We start from the raw sequence: 17,604 nt of genomic DNA on the forward strand, positions 1-17,604 counted from the left end.
AGCTTATGTGAAAAGACATTTGGTGAATTGTTTGAATGACCCGGTGGATAAAGTGCCCTTCAAGTAACTTCTTCCTTTTATATAAGATATAAGATATAAGTTTATGTGTGAAGCCTATGGGAAAAGCCATGTGCTTATCAACCTGAAACTACGCTGTGTTTAGATGGCCACTCAGTGGCAGTGTTCACTCTTTTTTGTACAAGTGCTGAAGGTTATAAGTTTTCCCCAAGTACATTTTTAGCTGCATGCCATATTTTGACCTGTGGTATTTGCTACCTTTATGTACTGATTTCTCATTTTACTGACTTATGTTCTGAGGATGTGGTGTGTATTATATTTTGTCTTTAGTATTTGTTGAGATGTGCTTTTTGTCTAGTTTTGGAAAACTCATGGATGCTTGAAAAGAATGTGTATCTGGTAACAGTTGGGCATAACAATAGCCATTGAATCTAATCTTCATAGATGCATCACTTGTTGACTGTGTTGTTTACATCCTCTGGAATCCTTATTGATGTTTTGTCTGAGAGAGACTCCCTCAGTCCTAATGGGATTTACCATTTGCATTATAACCACCTGTTTAATTTACTGCCCCTCCATCTGAGCTTCTTAAAAGCGGAGACTGTGTCACATCGTGCCTAACATAACGAGGTGCTTGGTAAATATTTGGGGAGCAAATGAATGGCCAAATAAGTGGGTAGAGAACTTACCAGAGGGCATATAATATCTCCTAGCAGCTGGTAGATACTGACTGGATGTGCTAGAAGGAAGGCAGTTTGGCAAGCACGCCCTTCTGGTCACTTGTCAGATCTGGGCCCAGAATGGCTCCTGTGGGGGTAACAGGCCCTTTTAGGAAACAGGCCCAAGAGACACGGCCTCCTCAGGTTAACAGACTTGATAGAATGGTGGTCTCCCTGGGGTCTCACTGTGCCAGGGAAGCTATGGGCCTTCTCCTCAGGCGTCTCTTCCTGCCTACCACAGGTACGCGTTCTCCAGAAGGAACTTGCTGCATCCACCTCTGAAGACACGCACCCCTACAAGGAGGAGCTGGAGACCGCCTTGGAACAGTGCTTCTACTGCCTGTACAGCTTCCCTAGCAAGAAGAGCAAGGCCAGGTACCTGGAGGAGCACTCAGCCCAGCAGGTGAGGGTGTCCCTGCCCCTGCCCAGGGGAGTGGGGCTCAGAGAAGCAGGGGCGTGAGCACTCCTGGAGGACATCAGACACATACCTCTTGTGGTTAGTTGCACCAGGAGAATGAGAGCATGGTCAGATGTAGTCTGATCATAGGAAAAGGGTTTTCCTTGCAAAAACTAGCTTCGTAAATGTTGACCAATCATTCAAAAGTGCAGCATGGCAATTTTCAAAGGATTTCCTTTTCCAGTCGGATAATATGAATAATTCCTTAGAGGTTTTCATTTGTTTTTTTGTTGTTTGGGTTTCAAGCACTCATGGCTTGTCAGTACTGTCATTTATTCTTACCAATTCCATTCCCTGAATGTAAGCTCCTTGGGCAGGGCCCCCACTGTGGTCCCATGTAGAATGCAGACCCACCCTGGTCCAGAGCAAGCAGTGGGGCAGCTGAGGCTCAAGGAGAGGGTCAGTGGCCTGGCCACAGTGCCCACTCGTGATTGAACCTACCCTCTGGCTCAGCCATGTGGACTCAACAGAGTGTGGCCCTCGGTTTCCAACATTTGTCTTTGTAAAGGCTGGGCTTATGCCAGTTCATTTTTCTGCTCTTCAGACATTTGGGTTTGGGAATTAGAGTGAGTATGCAGATTTTTAAAAGTATATGGGACTTTTTCTACACTCTAACATATTGTAACCCTGTCTGTATTATTTCCATGGAAGAACCTTTCCCTTTCTGCTTTACCCTGACTGTACTATGATCTGCTTTCTGTCTTTTCTCAAGGTGGACCTTATATGGGAGGACGCTCTGTTTATGTTTGAGTATTTTAAGCCCAAGACCCTTCCTGAATTTGACAGCTACAAGACCAGCACTGTGTCTGCTGACTTGGCCAACCTTCTGAAGAGGATCGCCACCATTGTGCCCCGCACAGAAAGGCCGGCCCTGAACCTGGACAAAGTCTCTGCCTACATTGAGGGCACCTCGGCCGAGGTAGGAACTGAGCATGGTGGAGCTGTGTCCCATCATTTTTCCCTCCGGCACTGCTGCTTCTGCACCTTGTCTGCTTTCCTTGCTCTATACCAGAAGTCAGGTCCATGAGAAGCCTAGTGTCTGTCCTGTGCTAATGTGAATGGTCCTGGGTTTGCAGCGTTACTGGTCACATCTGAGACCCTGACTCCATCTCCCCTTATCCTGCTCCCTCACCTGTCAGGTGCCCTGCCTTCCAGAAGGGGCCGACCCCTCCCCTCCGGTGGTGAATGAGCTCTACTACCTCCTGGCTGATTACCATTTCAAAAACAAGGAGCAGTCTAAGGCTATCAAGTTCTACATGCATGACATCTGCATCTGCCCCAACAGGTCAGTGACCTGGGCATAAGGCCAAGCAGGGAGGGTTGGGGTGACCCCAGCTCAGCAAACCCTTTCCTGGGCCAGGTTGGGGTTTCTCTGCCATAGCAAAGAGATCAGGGGAAAAGGAATGAGAAAGTATGGTTAGCACTCTGCAGTTATTAGGAAAGGCAAGAGACAGGTTCTTCATAAAAAGAGGAGCAGTGGAGAAGTCTTCCTTCCAGAAGATACCTGGGATGAGTACTGGCCTCAGAGAAGGTATGAGGTTTCCATCTGGATCCAGGCCAGCAGGGCAATGGGGTGCCATCTGGTTCCATCCTCCTGGTTCGGTGCTGCCTCCTTTCCTGGCTTCTGGCCCTGGGAAATGGGCTGATGTGTACTATGTGTCTTTAGCTAATGGTTGTTTCCTTATTTTGGGGAAAGGGGAAGGTAATAGAAATACTTAAGCTAGGAGTTCTCTTTCCTTGCTCTGATGCAAGTGTTGTCAGTAGCAATTGTCATGACAGTAAAAGTAGGAGAGCCTATTGTATGTGAGGCTCATGCTTTCTTCCCGCTGAGCCCGGGTGGCTTTTTCTTAAATTGTAATGGTTGGCCTGTTCATCCTGAAAGGGCTCTGCTAAGCTCATAAAGTCTGATTCATTTGATTGAGAGGGAACATTTTCTCATGGCCTCCACACCTAGGAGGTAAGCCTTGGGTCGAGGTAAGCTTTGTATCTGAAGGTCCAGAGTAGTATCTGTAGGTAAAGTATTCAGGGGCCAGGCCGCAGAGGCTGCCCATCCTCAGGGGAAAACGCAGAGCTCCATCTTGTCAGGACCCACCTGGCCCGGGGGAGAGGGGCTGGGATCTAAGTAGAGAAACCAGTTTACACAACTTCTGTAGCTTGTGGGAGAGGTTCTCCCAGCCCCCTTGTTGCTCAGCGTATGTTTTCCTTCAGGCAGGGAGCCATGTATTGGTGGCCCTGGATGTCCTCTCTGGGGTCACTGTGGACCAGTTTGGTAGGGGAGATCCACGCTTAGGCTGGCTGAGTGCTCCTGTTCTAGGCAGTGAGGAGTCACCTCCTTTGCCCTGCTGCCTCCATGTCTGAAAAGTGAGGGTGATAAGACCAGCCTGCCCGTGGAGAGGTGAGAGCCTGGCGTGACACCTCGCACCCAGCAGCCCTTTGGGTTACAAGACAAGGTTCGTGACAGCTCATTTGGGCCTCCTTCCAACTTGTACGTGCACCGGTTCAGAGGGAGTCAATCTGTCAGTCTTGGCCTGCTGGCAGCCGTGCCGTAGAGGTGGGGTGCCCTGTGAGGACTGGCCCCAGGGCCAGGAGGAACTTGGTGGCCTAGTCCTGACCCTCCTTCATTCTGGCCCTCATGAGCAGGTGTCAGGGAAGACTTGGGCTCAGTCTCATCTTCTGTGCTGGCTAAGATGGAAGTTTGGATGCTGGCCTTTTCTTTACACTTTCAGAGCCTGCTAGACACAGGTGAAGCCCATGGCAGACAGCTGGGTGTGTGGTGGTGTGTCCCGGCCACAGTGTTTGTTGGTGGTCCCTGCAGGAAGAGCAAGTCTGCGAGAATGCTGGCGACAGCTTTTCTTGACCCGTCCACCGCTCCATCTGCTCTTGCTCAGCTGGGATTGGGCCACCTTGGCCAGGGGTTTCATAGAGTGGCATTCTCTGGGGCAAGATGGGAATAGGTCCCAATACAGCTCATCCCTCTGCCAAACAACTCTGAGCCCAGTGCTGGGAGCAGGCCTGCCCTACGTGAGTACCAGCCCAGCGCACAGGCTCTGGATGCTTCTTCCTCCTGAGTTCGTGGCATCGCTGGCCCTTGGGCTCCCTACTGTCCTTGTGGGTCAGCACTCCGCGAGTGTGGGTTGTGCGCTGCTCTGCTAGAATCAAGAACCCGTGTCAGGACTTGGTTTTTGGTGACACACAGAGAAGCATTTTGAGTTTTTGTGATGAGGTGTCTGTGTTCTTGGTCACTTCTATTTGTGGTTAGTGGTTTCCATTTTGGTACTTATGCAGGTATATGGGCACACACCGTGATTTGGTCCCTTCCCTCAAGGCAAGGGCAAAGGGGGTTGCCGAAGGCATTCTGGGAGGAATTAAGAGGGGAAACCCTCAGTGTGGAAGGAGCTGGCCCTGGTGGTACGTCCCTGACAGGGTTCCCCACCGTCTGGAGGGGAGCTTGACACCTTCCCCTATGCTTCCGCCCCCAGGGTGACCTGAGCAGAGCCCCGGATCCCAGGCCCTGAGGAGGAAAGGGTACACTCAGGGCCTCCACACAGGGGCTGAAGCCTTCATTTTTGCTATCCCCCATCATCACTTAAGCCTTCAGGCCTCTTTACTGCTCCTTTGCTCATACTTTTTCATCTTTGGGTGCCTGGAGTACGGCAGAAGCACGTGTGAGCTTCACAAGTCTGCTCTGCCCTTACCACACCTGTCAAAAATAGTCCAGAAAGCTAGTTGGCCAGTTTTAAAGTTAGTACAGCAGTAGGTCAAGAATTGTCAGCATGTGGAAGGTAGCATCTGTTATGTGATTGCTGTCTATTCTGTTGTCTGTACTTGCACTCAGGAAATTCCACTCTCCCAAGTGCCCAGAAATTGTCTTGGCCTTCGTCATCATCACAGCCTTTTACATTTTCCCCACCACTTTCTTTCAGGTGATCTCAGAACTGTAGGCTCTCAGCCATCGTGGTCCCCTTGCTCTCCATATTGCTTCTGGGAACTGAGGTGGACAGGGCAGGATGTGGTCAAGGTCCCAGAGGGAGAACCATGTAGAAGCTACATGGCAGTGTTTTCAGGGTCTTGGCTGCCCCGTGCTTTTGGTCAGTGAGTGTGTTGATGGCAGGTGCTACCAGTGCGGGGTTAGGTGAGGTGGCAGCTGGATGAGAGCCTCCCTGTCACCTTGGATGGGCCATGCCTTGTAAAGCACCCCTTTTCCTTTCCATCAGAGACATTCTTTGGGTAACCCCTCCAAGCAGGGAAGCAAAGGGGAGCAGAGTCCAAGAGCTCACCATGTTAGCATAATTTGGGCTCGAGTCCATGGGGATTCTCTTAGAGCACTTACTGAGTACCTGCGAGATGCTGAATGACCTAAAATACATGTCTTGTGGTGTCCCAGCAGCTCAGCTTTCTTGATATGGGTTTTCTTAGCCACATTTCATGCTCAGAAACATGGAGTCCATGAGTGGTGGAGCTGGGCTCTGGGTCATGGCCTGGGACCACTCCCCTGGGGCCTGGGTGCCTTGCCCAGGCTACCATGTCTGCAGTGCTGTAAGGGCAGCTGTGTGTTCACTGGTGCTTTTGTCATGACTGCAGGTTTGATTCCTGGGCAGGCATGGCCCTGGCCCGGGCCAGTCGCATTCAGGACAAACTGAACTCCAATGAGCTGAAGAGTGATGGTCCCATCTGGAAGCATGCCACACCTGTCCTGAACTGTTTCCGGCGGGCCCTGGAGATCGACAGCTCCAACCTGTCCCTGTGGATCGAGTATGGCACCATGTCCTATGCCTTGCACTCCTTTGCCTCGCGCCAGCTGAAGCAGTGGAGAGCTGAGCTGCCCCCTGAGCTCGTACAGCAGGTGAGGAGGGGCTCTGCAGAAGGGCTGCCATCCCACCCAAGTGCCCTCAGGTGGCCAAGTTCTGTCCTATCTGTTTTTTGCACTTGTCCTCACAACCAGGCTGGGAGCTCATGGATGATTCTTCTCGTGAAACTGAAGCCATACTGTGGTCAGTGACAGCTTAGTCCCTGGTCTTTAGACACCCAGTCTGGCATTGGTGAATTCAAGGCCAGGTTCTTATCATCTGGCTGGTCAGCCATCAGTTTTCCAGCAGTTGAGAGGCAGGGAAGGGGTGTTGGCCACCAGAAGTAGCTGTCTATTTCCGGTCCCCTTCATGTTTTATTTTACTTTATTTTATTTATCTTTTTAAGTAGGCTTCATGCCCAGTGTGGAGCCCCGTGTGGGGCCCTGAGATCAAGACCTGAGCTGAGTTCGAGTCAGACCTTAACTGACTGAGCTACCAACGCGCCCCTTCCTTGTTCCCTTCAAAGGAACTTCTTGGGAATTTTGAAGTCCATCTTGGTAGGGGACTCCCCTAGTGCAGGTTGCTGGGTGTCTGGCCTGTGGGCCTTGGCTCCTTGAGTTGGAAATGAAGGAACCACATGACATTTTTGAGGCTGGTGTGGCAGTAAGATGACAATCCAGAAGGGTTTCCTAGGAGAGCAGAGTGCAGAAGGGGCCTGTTTCTTCTAGTGATCAAATGTGGTCAAAACCCAAATGAGATGATGACCTTCTTCATGTTGCCATCGGGTTGTTGAGGGAACCCAGTGAGAGAAGGTTTTCAGCTGAGGCTTTCAGCTACAGCTGTGCCACTGCTGTCCTCTGAAAGCCCCTGTGTCCTCGAGAGTGGACCTCTGTTGTCATACCCAGCCCCCCATTCCGACACCTGCCACTCTTCAGCGGCAGGCTCCCAGAATGCTTGGCCTCACAGTGACCCTGGCCTCCTAGCATTGTGCTAAGTAGGGGAAGTCCTAGCCTTGTACTGCAAAGAGGTAGCAGCTCTTTGTTGCTTTTACTGATTTTATTTGAAAGTGAGGTGTCCTTGGTGTTAAAAATTCAGTTGGTATGGAAAAGCATAAATGAAGGGCGCCTGGGTGGCTCAATTGGTTGAGCATCTGACTTCAGCTAAGGTCATGATCTCACAGTTTGTGAGTTCAAGCCCTGCATTGGGCTGTCTGCTGTCAGCTCAGAGCCTGCTTCGGATCCTCTGTCCCCCTCTCTGTCCCTCCCCTGGTTATTCTCTCTCTCCCTCTCTCTCTCAAAATAAATAAGTAAACTTAAAAAGCATAAATGAGAATGTAATAATGACATAAATGTCACCCCTTTTGTATGTGGGTGACATCCCTACCCAACAGCACAGAGAAGAAGGGGAGGGGCTGCTGTCAGCACTAGCAAAGGGTCACAATGTGAATCCACTTACGGTGGGGCTCAGTTACCCTGGTAAAGGTGTGATTGGGACTTTATCTTAGTAATTAAATAATAATGAAAATAACTCCTAAGTCTTATGTTACTAGGGCTTTGGTGATCACAAGGATGTATTAATTCTTCAAACGAACCAAGAATGATTGAGTTTGGTTGGTTTGAGGGGAGCTTAATTTTCTAATAGTTTATGATAGCACGCTATGACGCTCCTTCACCTTGGCAGCCTAAATTTCAACAGCTACTTTTGCAGAAATATTCGAGAGCTATTTGCCTCTCCCAGGATTCTCTGACATCTTTGTGCCTTAGAAGCATGTGTTGCGGTCTCTTCCTTGACCAGCAGTCCTCCCTTTGGGCAGTTGTCATCCATGTTAATTGTGCCTGGTGCTCATGTGCAAAGGCTTTGCCCACATCGCTTCCATCAGCTTCATGAAATCCCGCATCTTTTGCAAAGTCCCACCTCTTTTGCAAAATTTGCAGTTTAACTTTGCAATAGGTATGCATTATACCATCAGCAAGAGACAGACTACAAAACTAATGAAGTGAGCTGGCAGGGATGGACCTTAGTGAAAATGCTGGGTGGATGTGCTATAAGAGCACAGGCTCATCTGAATGTTCCCCTGCTGTGATGACTGTTGTCACCCTGTGTCGACAGCCATGGGGGCCTCGGATTTCTCACACAAAGTCTTGCTGGACATCGGTGTGCTGTGCGATACACTTTGGGAAAGCCTTAAAAAGGCTACCCTTCTGTTTCCACACATTTCCCAGTCTCTGCACAGCACCCACACTTGACGAGGGTAAGCTGGAAGCACCATCTGGGGCTACTGTTTAGGAATGCCAGTGACCTCACCTTCTTCCCATGAGCTCTGGGTGTCACTGCCCCCTGAGCCCAGGACAGTTGTCTCAGGGTTCCAGACTCTGGGCACCTTGGCCCTAAGGTTTTTCCCTCTCTTTCTCTGCTCAAGTAGGTCAGCAAGGACAGTAGCTTCCACACCTGACTGGGCATCAGAACCTCTTTCAGGGGGGTTGGAGGGGGTGGGGAGCTGTTAAAAGGCTGCATCAGGGACTCATAGTCAAAAGCTGCACTTTAACAGGGTCCCTGGGTGGTTTACATGCAGCATCCAGGGGGTAGGCCTGGCACCAGTGGCAGAGGACACAGGTGGAGGGAAGGGCAGCGTGGCCATGAGGGACCCTGCTAACCAGCTGACCAGAGACAGGTGTCGGGTTCTGTGACTGGGCCAAACCCTGGAAGAAAACGGGGGAGAGAAGAGCAGCATGACCCTTGTTTAACACTTATAGAAACCCCTCTTCAATTATACGAAGAAACACCTTCTTTAAAACAATTGGCAACAGTAAAGACAAAGCTAAAACCTTTTTGTCCCACCCCCTCATTTCACTCCTGCTTCAGAGCAACCTACAGTTTATCTTTCCAGACTTAAAAAAAAAAAAAAAATACAGTTATTTATGTATACATGTACTCCTAGAAAGAATGCCATGATTTATCTGTTCTTTTCCTCTAGCCTAAATGCTGTCATGCTGTGTATGGCATCGAGCTTCCTTTTCACTCAGCACCATGTTGAGCTCTTCCCATGCCATGCAGCCCTATTTCTTGGTGACTGCCCTGCGCAAGGGCCCTTCCCTCCCTTCTGTTATTACTGCAGTGGCCGCAGGGCTGAGCAGGCTGGGAATGGATCCTGGCAGTACGAGGAGCACCGACTATTATCCTCTACTGGGACTCACTGGGGTGGGTGGAGCACGGACCTTGGGATTCTGTCTCTAATCCTCCATCAGTGATGCCAGTGGGATTTAGCAGAATAGAGGTTTTCCAGGAAGTAAATATGAGGAGAAGTCAGAATTCCTTTTCTGCCATTGGCACTTGAGGGTTTCATTTGTAGAACTCCCCTAGAGGAGGGAACTTGTGGCTCCCCTAGGAAGGGGCAGGAAGGGCAGAGTGGGCGACAGGAGACACAGGTTGACTCCCTGCACGCCTCTTCCCTTTGCTTGTTCTTTCTCCTGCATAGCTCACAGCCTCTGTGGTTGAACTCCATTCGGATCCAGTCGAAGCCATTGGCCCAGGTATCGCAGGGCCTGAAACTGGGCTGCCAGGCCATCTTCCCAGAATGTAAGATGGTGGCAGGAGAGATGGAAATCCACTAGGCATGCAGGTGTCTCAGCAGGCAGGGAAGGAAGGGGGTTTTGCATTGTTGTCTGGGGTGAACACTGCCTCGCAGCGCTGTCCTATGCCTCCTGGTTTTTTTTCCATCGCTGGCAAGGCAGTTTCCTACTATGAAATATGTCATGGGGACACAGCCCCTTCCTTGGTTGCTAGAGCTATGTTTGGGTTTCTTGTGTCTGATCAGATGAGCTGTAGGGCACGTGTTAATAGCTATATAAGCTGCTGTGTACTTCAGCTTCTGCCTGCAAACTTGCCAAAGGTGTCTGTTTTAGGAAAACCAATGCTTTCCCTTATTGTCCATTCTCAGGCAAGGGCAGAGGCTTTGGAGCCAGAACCTTCTGTGTGTCCTAAGGGAGGAACTTGATGTTTCTGCTGTGGTTTTGGTTGTAATTGGGCTGACCATTCCTCGTGTATGGCAGTATTGCATGAACTGATATCTCCTTAGTCCCTCTTATGGGCTGGCCCTGGGCCAGGGACCCTGGCCATGGGGTGAATGAGGTGCCACAGCAGAGGGTGCACCTCTCGCTCTTGGATGGAGAGGAGGTGTGAGGGTGTCTGGCAGAGCTCTGGAACATGCTGGATCCTCAGTGGCCATCCCTCCTGTTCTGTCTGAAGTGTTCTGACTGGCACAGCTACAAAAGACAGGAACTCTGGTAGCATGTGCTTCATGTGGGGCAGGGAGGGTGTTGGCCTCTTGGTGGGGATCTATGTGGTGCTAGGTGTCAGTTTAGATGGGGCTCTTCACAGTTGCCCTTCCTGTCTCAGTAGGTGGCTGTATGACCTTCAGTGGCAGAGCTGGGTGGGCAGAAGGCTAGTGACTTGGTTAAGGCCACGTAGTTACAGAGCAGTCATAACAAGACTCCACTGAAGTGTTTGCCTTATACTTAGATCTGCTACAGAATCTAATTTTGGAGGGGTATGATGGAGCCACTTGGCTTGTGCTGTGTTCTGGTCCTACACTGTGGTTCTTTCTATCATATCTCACTCATTGATGGTCTCTTTTCTTTTTCATTTTATTTACTTATTTTTAGAGAGAAAGAGTGCTAGCATGGGAGAGGGGCAGAGGGAGAGAGAGAGAGAGAGAGAGAGAGAGAGAGAGAGAGAGAGAGAATCTTAAGCAGACTCCATGCTCAGTGTGGAGCCCTATGCGGGGCTTGATCTCATGACCTGGGATCATGGCCTGAGCCGAAATCAAGAGTCAGATGCTCAACTGACTGAGCCACCCAGGGGCCCCCCCGTTGATGGTCTCATGATTCTTAGGTGGTAATTTTCTTTCTTTTCTTTCTTTTTTTTTTTTTTAAGCTTATTTATTTATTTTGAGAGAGACAGAGCAAGCTGGGAAAGGGCAGAGAGAGAGGAGGAGAAAAGAGTCCCAAGCAGGCTCCACGCTGTCAACACAAAGCCTTATATGGGGCTCAAACTCATGAACTGTGAGATCGTGACCTGAGCCAAAACCAAGAGTTGAACACTTAACCAACTGAGGCACCCAGGCATCCCTGGGTGGTAACTTTCTTTCCCAGGAAGTGTTTTGCAGAGCACTGGGGTAGCACCAGGCTTCTTTGTGTTGGCCCCAGGGCTATTGCTGCAGTGGGGCATGGGTACTGCTCTCACAGGCTGCAGGCAGCACCCTTGCCAGAGCTTGGTGCCTGCAGCCTCTCCCTTTCTCTGGTCCCCGAGATGAGACTAGAAGAGGTCGCAGCCTCCCTGCCTCTGAGCGAGAGCCATGTTGATGAGGGCCCAGAGAGCTGCGGTGCTGGGAACAGCTGCCCCTGTGGCCCCACACAGTCAGGGTTTCTTCCAGCTCCTAGCCCAGGAGTTCTGGGATGAAGGGATGCACGTACTTGATGGCTGACATCTCACGTCAGTGACACCTAGGTGCTGGCCCATAGCCCTCATACAGGGACTAGAAAAAATTGGAAAGCATCTTAGAGGTTGATCTTCTGTCCTAGCTGTTTCCACCTTTTGGTGTGTGAGAGGGTGGCTGGAGGCACAGCTCCAAGGCAGTGGGTCTTGGGTGGGGCTTAGGAATCTACCCTTTTGTAAGGTCCTTCTGGAAGGGTGCAGAGGACAGGGTGGGAAGTCCCATGGTACCCCAGGGGTGCACATCCTCTTCGGTGCTGTGTTGCTAGGTGTTGGGGGTGTTCACCGTGTCTAGCTCTGCTTGCCCACCCTAGTGAGCAGGTGAGAAAAGTGCTCACCGCGTGTAGGTGAGGGGGCTCATCTCAGAACATTGGCACTGGCTCTCGGTGTTCTCGGCTGCTGTTTGCCTGGCTTTCCTGGCAGCCCCAGCCCGATGCTGTCTCCCAGGCCCTCACTGCAACCACAGTGAGGGTTGTAGTTGGGACCTTTAGAAGGGGGTCAGTAGGTACTTCATAATCTCCTAAACTGTGTCCTTCAGGGTGGGCTGGGGGGAAATAAAAGAAAGGACACTGGAGTTGACATGAAGTGACCTGGTTTCAGTCCAGCTCTGTGCCTTACTTGATGTGTACTTTGGTGTGGTGGGGCGGGGGTGGGGGGGTGTCCCTAGGCCTCTCCACACTGTCCTCAGCTATGAAATGGTGATAACACTTCTCAGGGTGTCTCAGGGTCGTTGACAGGATGATACATTTCGCAAGGAAGGCAGCAGGGCTTCCCTATGGGATAAGGCATGATCTTGTGCAGGTTCAGACCGTGGGCTAAGCCCAGCCTCGTCTCGTGGTCTCATTCCAGATGGAGGGCCGGCGCGACAGCATGCTGGAGACAGCCAGGCACTGTTTCACGTCGGCGGCCCGCTGTGAGGGCGACGGTGATGAGGAAGAGTGGCTCATCCACTACATGCTGGGCAAGGTCGCCGAGAAGCAGCAGCAGCCTCCCGCTGTTTACCTGCTGCACTACAGACAGGCTGGCCACTACTTGCACGAAGAGGCTGCCCGCTACCCCAAGAAGATCCACTACCACAACCCACCTGAGTTGGCCATGGAGGCCCTGGAGGTGACACTGTGCTGGCCGAGGGCAGGGAAGCAGGGCAGGGGTGGGCCAGTCTCTCTGTCTCCCTGGGGATGGGGCATGAGGTCCCAGTGACTCCCATGCAACCCGCTGGAAACTTCTCTGTGTTCAGCAGCTTTGTGTACGATTAAATTAAAGCGGCCTTTCCTCTCTCTTTTAAGGAGTGCTTACTATCCTTTCTGGGAGAGGAGTGTCTTATTTGTATCTCCCAGAAGAAAGTCATCTTTCTTCCTTAGCACATGTAGGTTCCAAGAACCTGACTCAGTGATGACATCATTGCAGCACAGCATCTCCCAGTGCCCAGGGCATCCACACTGCAGGGTGGCAGGAGAAGGCTAGGTGCCCTTGTCCCTGGCGAGGCCATAGGGTATGCCCAGAGCACCCAGCTTGGCAGGACAGGGCCAAGGGAGTAGCCTGTTTTCTTGACCCCAGACTTGGGTCTTGTGCTGCTCCTCAAGAGAAGAGCAGTTGTTTACAGCTCAGATTTGCTTTTACGATATCTGGAACACACAACTCCACACTCCCCGATGCTCAGTGCAGTCCTGTGAGGCAGGCTGGGAGGCTGCAGCCAGCACATTTTGTAGGGAGGAAACTAAGCACACGGGTGAGGATCCAGATATACTTGGCCCGGCCCAGGACTTGCTGCTTCCTGAGCACTTTAGCTTTGCCCTTTCTGAGGCTGCGTGCCCAGTGCCTGCCAGTCCCGTGCGCCCAGCAAGCTTCTTGGAGTTTGGGGTAGAATCTGCTTGTTTATTATGCCTTGTCTGCCTTTATATACTTTTTTTCTGATTATAAAATTAACACACATTCATGGTTAAAATATATATAAGAATCAAACGTTCAGAAGTGTTTAAATTAAAAAAAAATTTTTTTAACATTTATTTTTTTAGAGAGAGAGAGAGAGAGAGCTGGGGAGGGGCAGAGAGAGAGAGAGAGAGACAGAAAATCCAAAGCAGGTTCCACGCCATCAACACAAAGCCCAACATAGGGCTCAAGCTCATGAACCATGATCATGAGATTATGACCTTAGCTGAAGTTGGACACTCAACCAACTGAGCCACCCAGGTGCCTGTCAAACATTCAAGAGTGTTTAAAATAAAAAGCTAAAGTCCCCAGTGATCCTATCCTCTCAACCCAATAATCCCTATTAACAGTCTGGGCATGTATTTATCTTTCTAGATTTTTCCCCTATTGACGTATAGATACGTAGTAACATTTTCATACCATTTTGCAACTGGCATTTTTTTTTAAGTTTATTTATTTATTTTGAGAGAGAGAGAGAGCAGGAGAGTGAGAGTGCATAGGGGAGGGGCAGAGAGAGAGAGGGGGAGAGAGAGAATCCCGAGCAGGCCCTGCACTGTCAGTGTGGAGCCCAGTGCAGGGTGCACTTCTCTTCCACTTCTTCCTCAACAGGGTACAGGCAGGGCCTGCTCTTGCATGCATATCAGGGAGCACTTACGGGGGATTTTCAAGGGTCATTTAGTGTTGCATCCACAGTGTCCTGTGGCCCTGAAAGGTTATACTGATCAATTAGCATGTCTGTTTTCCCTCAACCATGTTAGTATTCTCTTTCCAATATTTGCTTGTGTGAACAAGCAGAAAAGTCTCATTTTTAAAAATTTGCCTTTGAAAAATGATGCCTGCTGAGTGGTTGACAGCAGCTTTTCAGGGACCATCTTCATAGGGTTCATGATAAAGTGTAGTTCACTTTCGTACTGAGCACGTCTTCAGCAGCTTCCTGGTTGCCGTCATTCCCAGCCCCAAGCCCCACGTCCTTCCCACTACAGCTCTTTCATGCTTTCCACTCGGGCTGAGAAGGCTGAGACCTAGAGGACTAGTGTGACTTGCCCTAAGTTATTCAGCAGCAGAAGAGAAGGGCGGTTGGGGCCAGATCCCCTGCACCCAGGGCCCTCGTGCAGCACCCAACCCGTGTGCGGGAGGTAGCTCAGCCCTCAGGAAAACGACAACTGTGTTTTTCTTCCACGGTGTTTCTTTGACTTTTGGCTTCTGCTGCTGCCTGATAGAACCAATGAGCAGGCAGGATGGTGTGCCCGTGGGGTCCAGGGACTTAACAGGTAAGGAACTGAGGCCCAGAACACCATGCCGGCTCTCAGGAGAACAGGCATTCAGCTGCAACCTGTGGATATCTTACTTTAAAAGTGACATTTCTCTTAAGACTTTAACCCTGCCCTGGTGAAAACTCACCTCTGCTCTTGAACCCGGATTCAAAATACTGAACCTGCCACTTGGTTAAACTTTGCCAATTGAATAATTTGTGCTCTTCCGGCAGGGCCACCTGGGCACGTGTGTGTGCCCAGAGGTTTTCTGTGCCTAAAAATGGAGTTGCTCGGGTTAATTACTTGAGGCCACAGGCGGGCTAGCGGTGGAGGGGCTCTGGGTGTGGGCCCCTCTGTCCAGGATGCCCTCTTGAGAATGCTGCCTGGGCCATACCCCCTGGCAATCTTACCTGCATGGTCCTTGGCAGCCTCTCTTGAGAACCACCTCTGCGTGAGAGAGGCTGGTTAATCAGGGCCTGCAGCCACAGGGTTTCCCAGCCTTCGTAACACTCCTTGTGCCACCTGTGGGAGTCCGTGCCACAGGCGGGAGCTCACACTGCACCCACAGGTGGATGCGAAAGTCAGGCCAAGTGACCTGTAGAGGTGTCTGTGTCTGATGTGGCATTTACTTGGGAGCAGTAGAGGGCAGGGCGGACCAGAGTTTAACGTGGCCCTGGCCTTTCCTGGCTGTGGGGATTTGGGCATCTTACCTCAGACATTTGTAAGTGGAGGATTGTGGTGAGAACTTAAGGAAATGAAGAAAAGCACAGGGCCCTGAATGATGCGGCGTGCCTCCTTCCCCTCACCCTGTACCTCCTGGGCAAGCTTCTCTAGGCCTACAGCACCCAGCTTGCCCAGGTGCAGGCACACAGACAGAAATCAACTGTTCTGCGCTTCAGGGAGTCTGGAGTGTGGTGGGAGACAGGTGTGGAGGCTCACTTTGTATGGGCACCAGGAGAGGGGCACACAGTGGGTGGCAGGGGCTGTGGTGGGAGGAGGTGCCCACTGAGCAGAGGTGAGGGTTGTTATTCTCATTATCTTACCACCACTTGCCTGCATCACTGGCTAAACATTTAAGCTAGAATACTGAGAGTTTGTGTCCATTTTAACTGTCAGAGCTTGCTTTGAATGAGTTATGGGTTGGCTGGTTTAAAAGCGAATGAAAAAAGGCAGTGTGTGGTGGCCTGTCTCCTTGGTCAGTGGCCCTTTTCCAGTGTGGCTGATTGGCCTGTGGAACGGACCTAAGCAACTGGGAAGGCTGCTCACACCCAAGTATGATTCTCCTAGGTGTACTTCCGGCTCCACGCTTCCATCTTGAAGCTCCTGGGGAAGCCCGACTCTGGGGTCAGTGCAGAGGTCCTGGTCAACTTCATGAAGGAGGCTGCAGAAGGACCCTTTGCCAGGGGCGAGGAGAAGAACACGCCCAAAGCTTCAGAGAAGTGAGTAGCACCTCTTCACCTAGCAGCTTATCCCATGTGTACCCTGATGGCTCATTTACAGCAAGGTGGCATTCGGGGGGTTACTGCTGAGTAAATCGGAGCTCACTGAGTCTCTGGAACTCATCTGGAGACTCCTGGTTGCTGGACTAAGGTATTTCTGTTGAATCTGAGAAGGAGAGGCTGAGTGTGCAATCCCATGTCACCTCACGCTGGGGCCATGCCCGGGGCCACCCCATCCTCAGGGGCAGGCCCTAAGGAGAAGCCAGCTCCTCCCCATCGCCACTGGGACACAGCTCTGTCCCATGCAGAACACTGTAGGAAAGCAGTTTTCATGTTGCAGACTCTCACTCCTGGGTCCTTTTCCAGGGCCTATACCAAGAGTGGGGGCCTTGTGAGGACCTGTCTGCTGCCTGTTCTCCCAAGAAACAGGAAAGGGCATCAGAGGCATGGACTCTTCCTGTAGTTCCAGAGAGCATGAGGATGCTAGGGCCCTGGTATGGTCCCCTCACTGGGTGGAGAGGACCCTTGGGCCTTCCCTTGATTGTGGCCCAGACTTCTTTTACCCTGGTGTCCACATCTCGGAGCTTCAGCTCAGCTTGCCTCATCTCTGTGCCCCTCCCTGCCTGGCTGGGCACTGTGCAGGGCTCAGCCAAGTGCCAGAGAGACCTGTGCCCAGGCTCTGACCTTGAGGTCCATTGTCTTATAGGAGAGATGGGCATGCATGTGACAGGTCACCCAGGTGGATACAGTGTGCCCTAGAAATTATAGATGTGCATTTTTTAGTCGCAAAGGGCCCTCAAGGTACAATGATGTTCTCTTTTATTGATCATAACTCTTTTAAAAAAATTTTAAATTATACAAATAATACATGGATATATTCTAGTTATGGAAAATTTTGGCAATATATGAACATATAGGCTAAAATTTGACAAATCCCCTTTCCTCCCCAGAATTAACCATTATTCATTTATTTTCTCAAACAATTAGCTGTGCATTTATATACGCTTCCATTTACATGTACAATTGTAGGGTTTCTTTTATTTTATAAAAACAAACTACTGAAGGTGTTATTCTCGAGTTTACATTCCCCTGAGAAAGGGGCTGGGACCAAAACCATAGAGATGGTACCCCATTCACTCCATTCTTTCTAGTGGCTACCCATAGTCTCTGGCTACATGTTATTCCATAGCATGGGTGTATCATGTTTTCTATAGCTATTTCGATGGAACACTTCAGGTGTTTCTGACTTTTTTGTTCAACAGTAGATATCCTCGTACACATGAGAGCTTGCAGTAAATCCAGATGTTTTCTCTGTCTGCATCTTACCGAGAATTAAATCTACCAGGCCTCAGGCATCACATGGAAGGGTGCTGACTTGGTGTGGAAGGGTGTGGGGTGGGTGCTTCCGAGGAAGGGCTTGTCAGCTCCCCTGTAGTCTCCCTGGGGCCTGAGATGGCTGGGCGGTGGCCTTTCGGGGCTGGAGCCCAAGGGGATGCCATGGGGGCAGTTCCT

General features: G+C 50.8%; 1 protein-coding gene across 6 annotated transcripts in view; it reads left to right on the forward strand.

Moving 5' to 3' along the window:
- CABIN1 (calcineurin binding protein 1) overlaps positions 1-17,604 on the forward strand; it is a 151,773-nt gene that overhangs the window by 52,314 nt on the left and 81,855 nt on the right. For all 6 annotated transcript variants that reach the window (XM_060612559.3, XM_060612557.2, XM_060612561.2 and 3 more), the window contains exons 20-25: positions 979-1,140; positions 1,907-2,113; positions 2,334-2,479; positions 5,776-6,037; positions 12,321-12,581; positions 15,941-16,092. In XM_060612559.3, coding sequence (XP_060468542.2) covers positions 979-1,140; positions 1,907-2,113; positions 2,334-2,479; positions 5,776-6,037; positions 12,321-12,581; positions 15,941-16,092 — 1,190 coding nt within the window. The remainder of the gene's footprint in view (positions 1-978; positions 1,141-1,906; positions 2,114-2,333; positions 2,480-5,775; positions 6,038-12,320; positions 12,582-15,940; positions 16,093-17,604) is intronic.

The sequence above is a fragment of the Panthera onca genome, chromosome D3 (genome assembly GCF_046562875.1).
Source record: "Panthera onca isolate mPanOnc1 chromosome D3, mPanOnc1 haplotype 2, whole genome shotgun sequence".
NCBI classification, from domain to species: Eukaryota; Metazoa; Chordata; class Mammalia; order Carnivora; family Felidae; genus Panthera; species Panthera onca.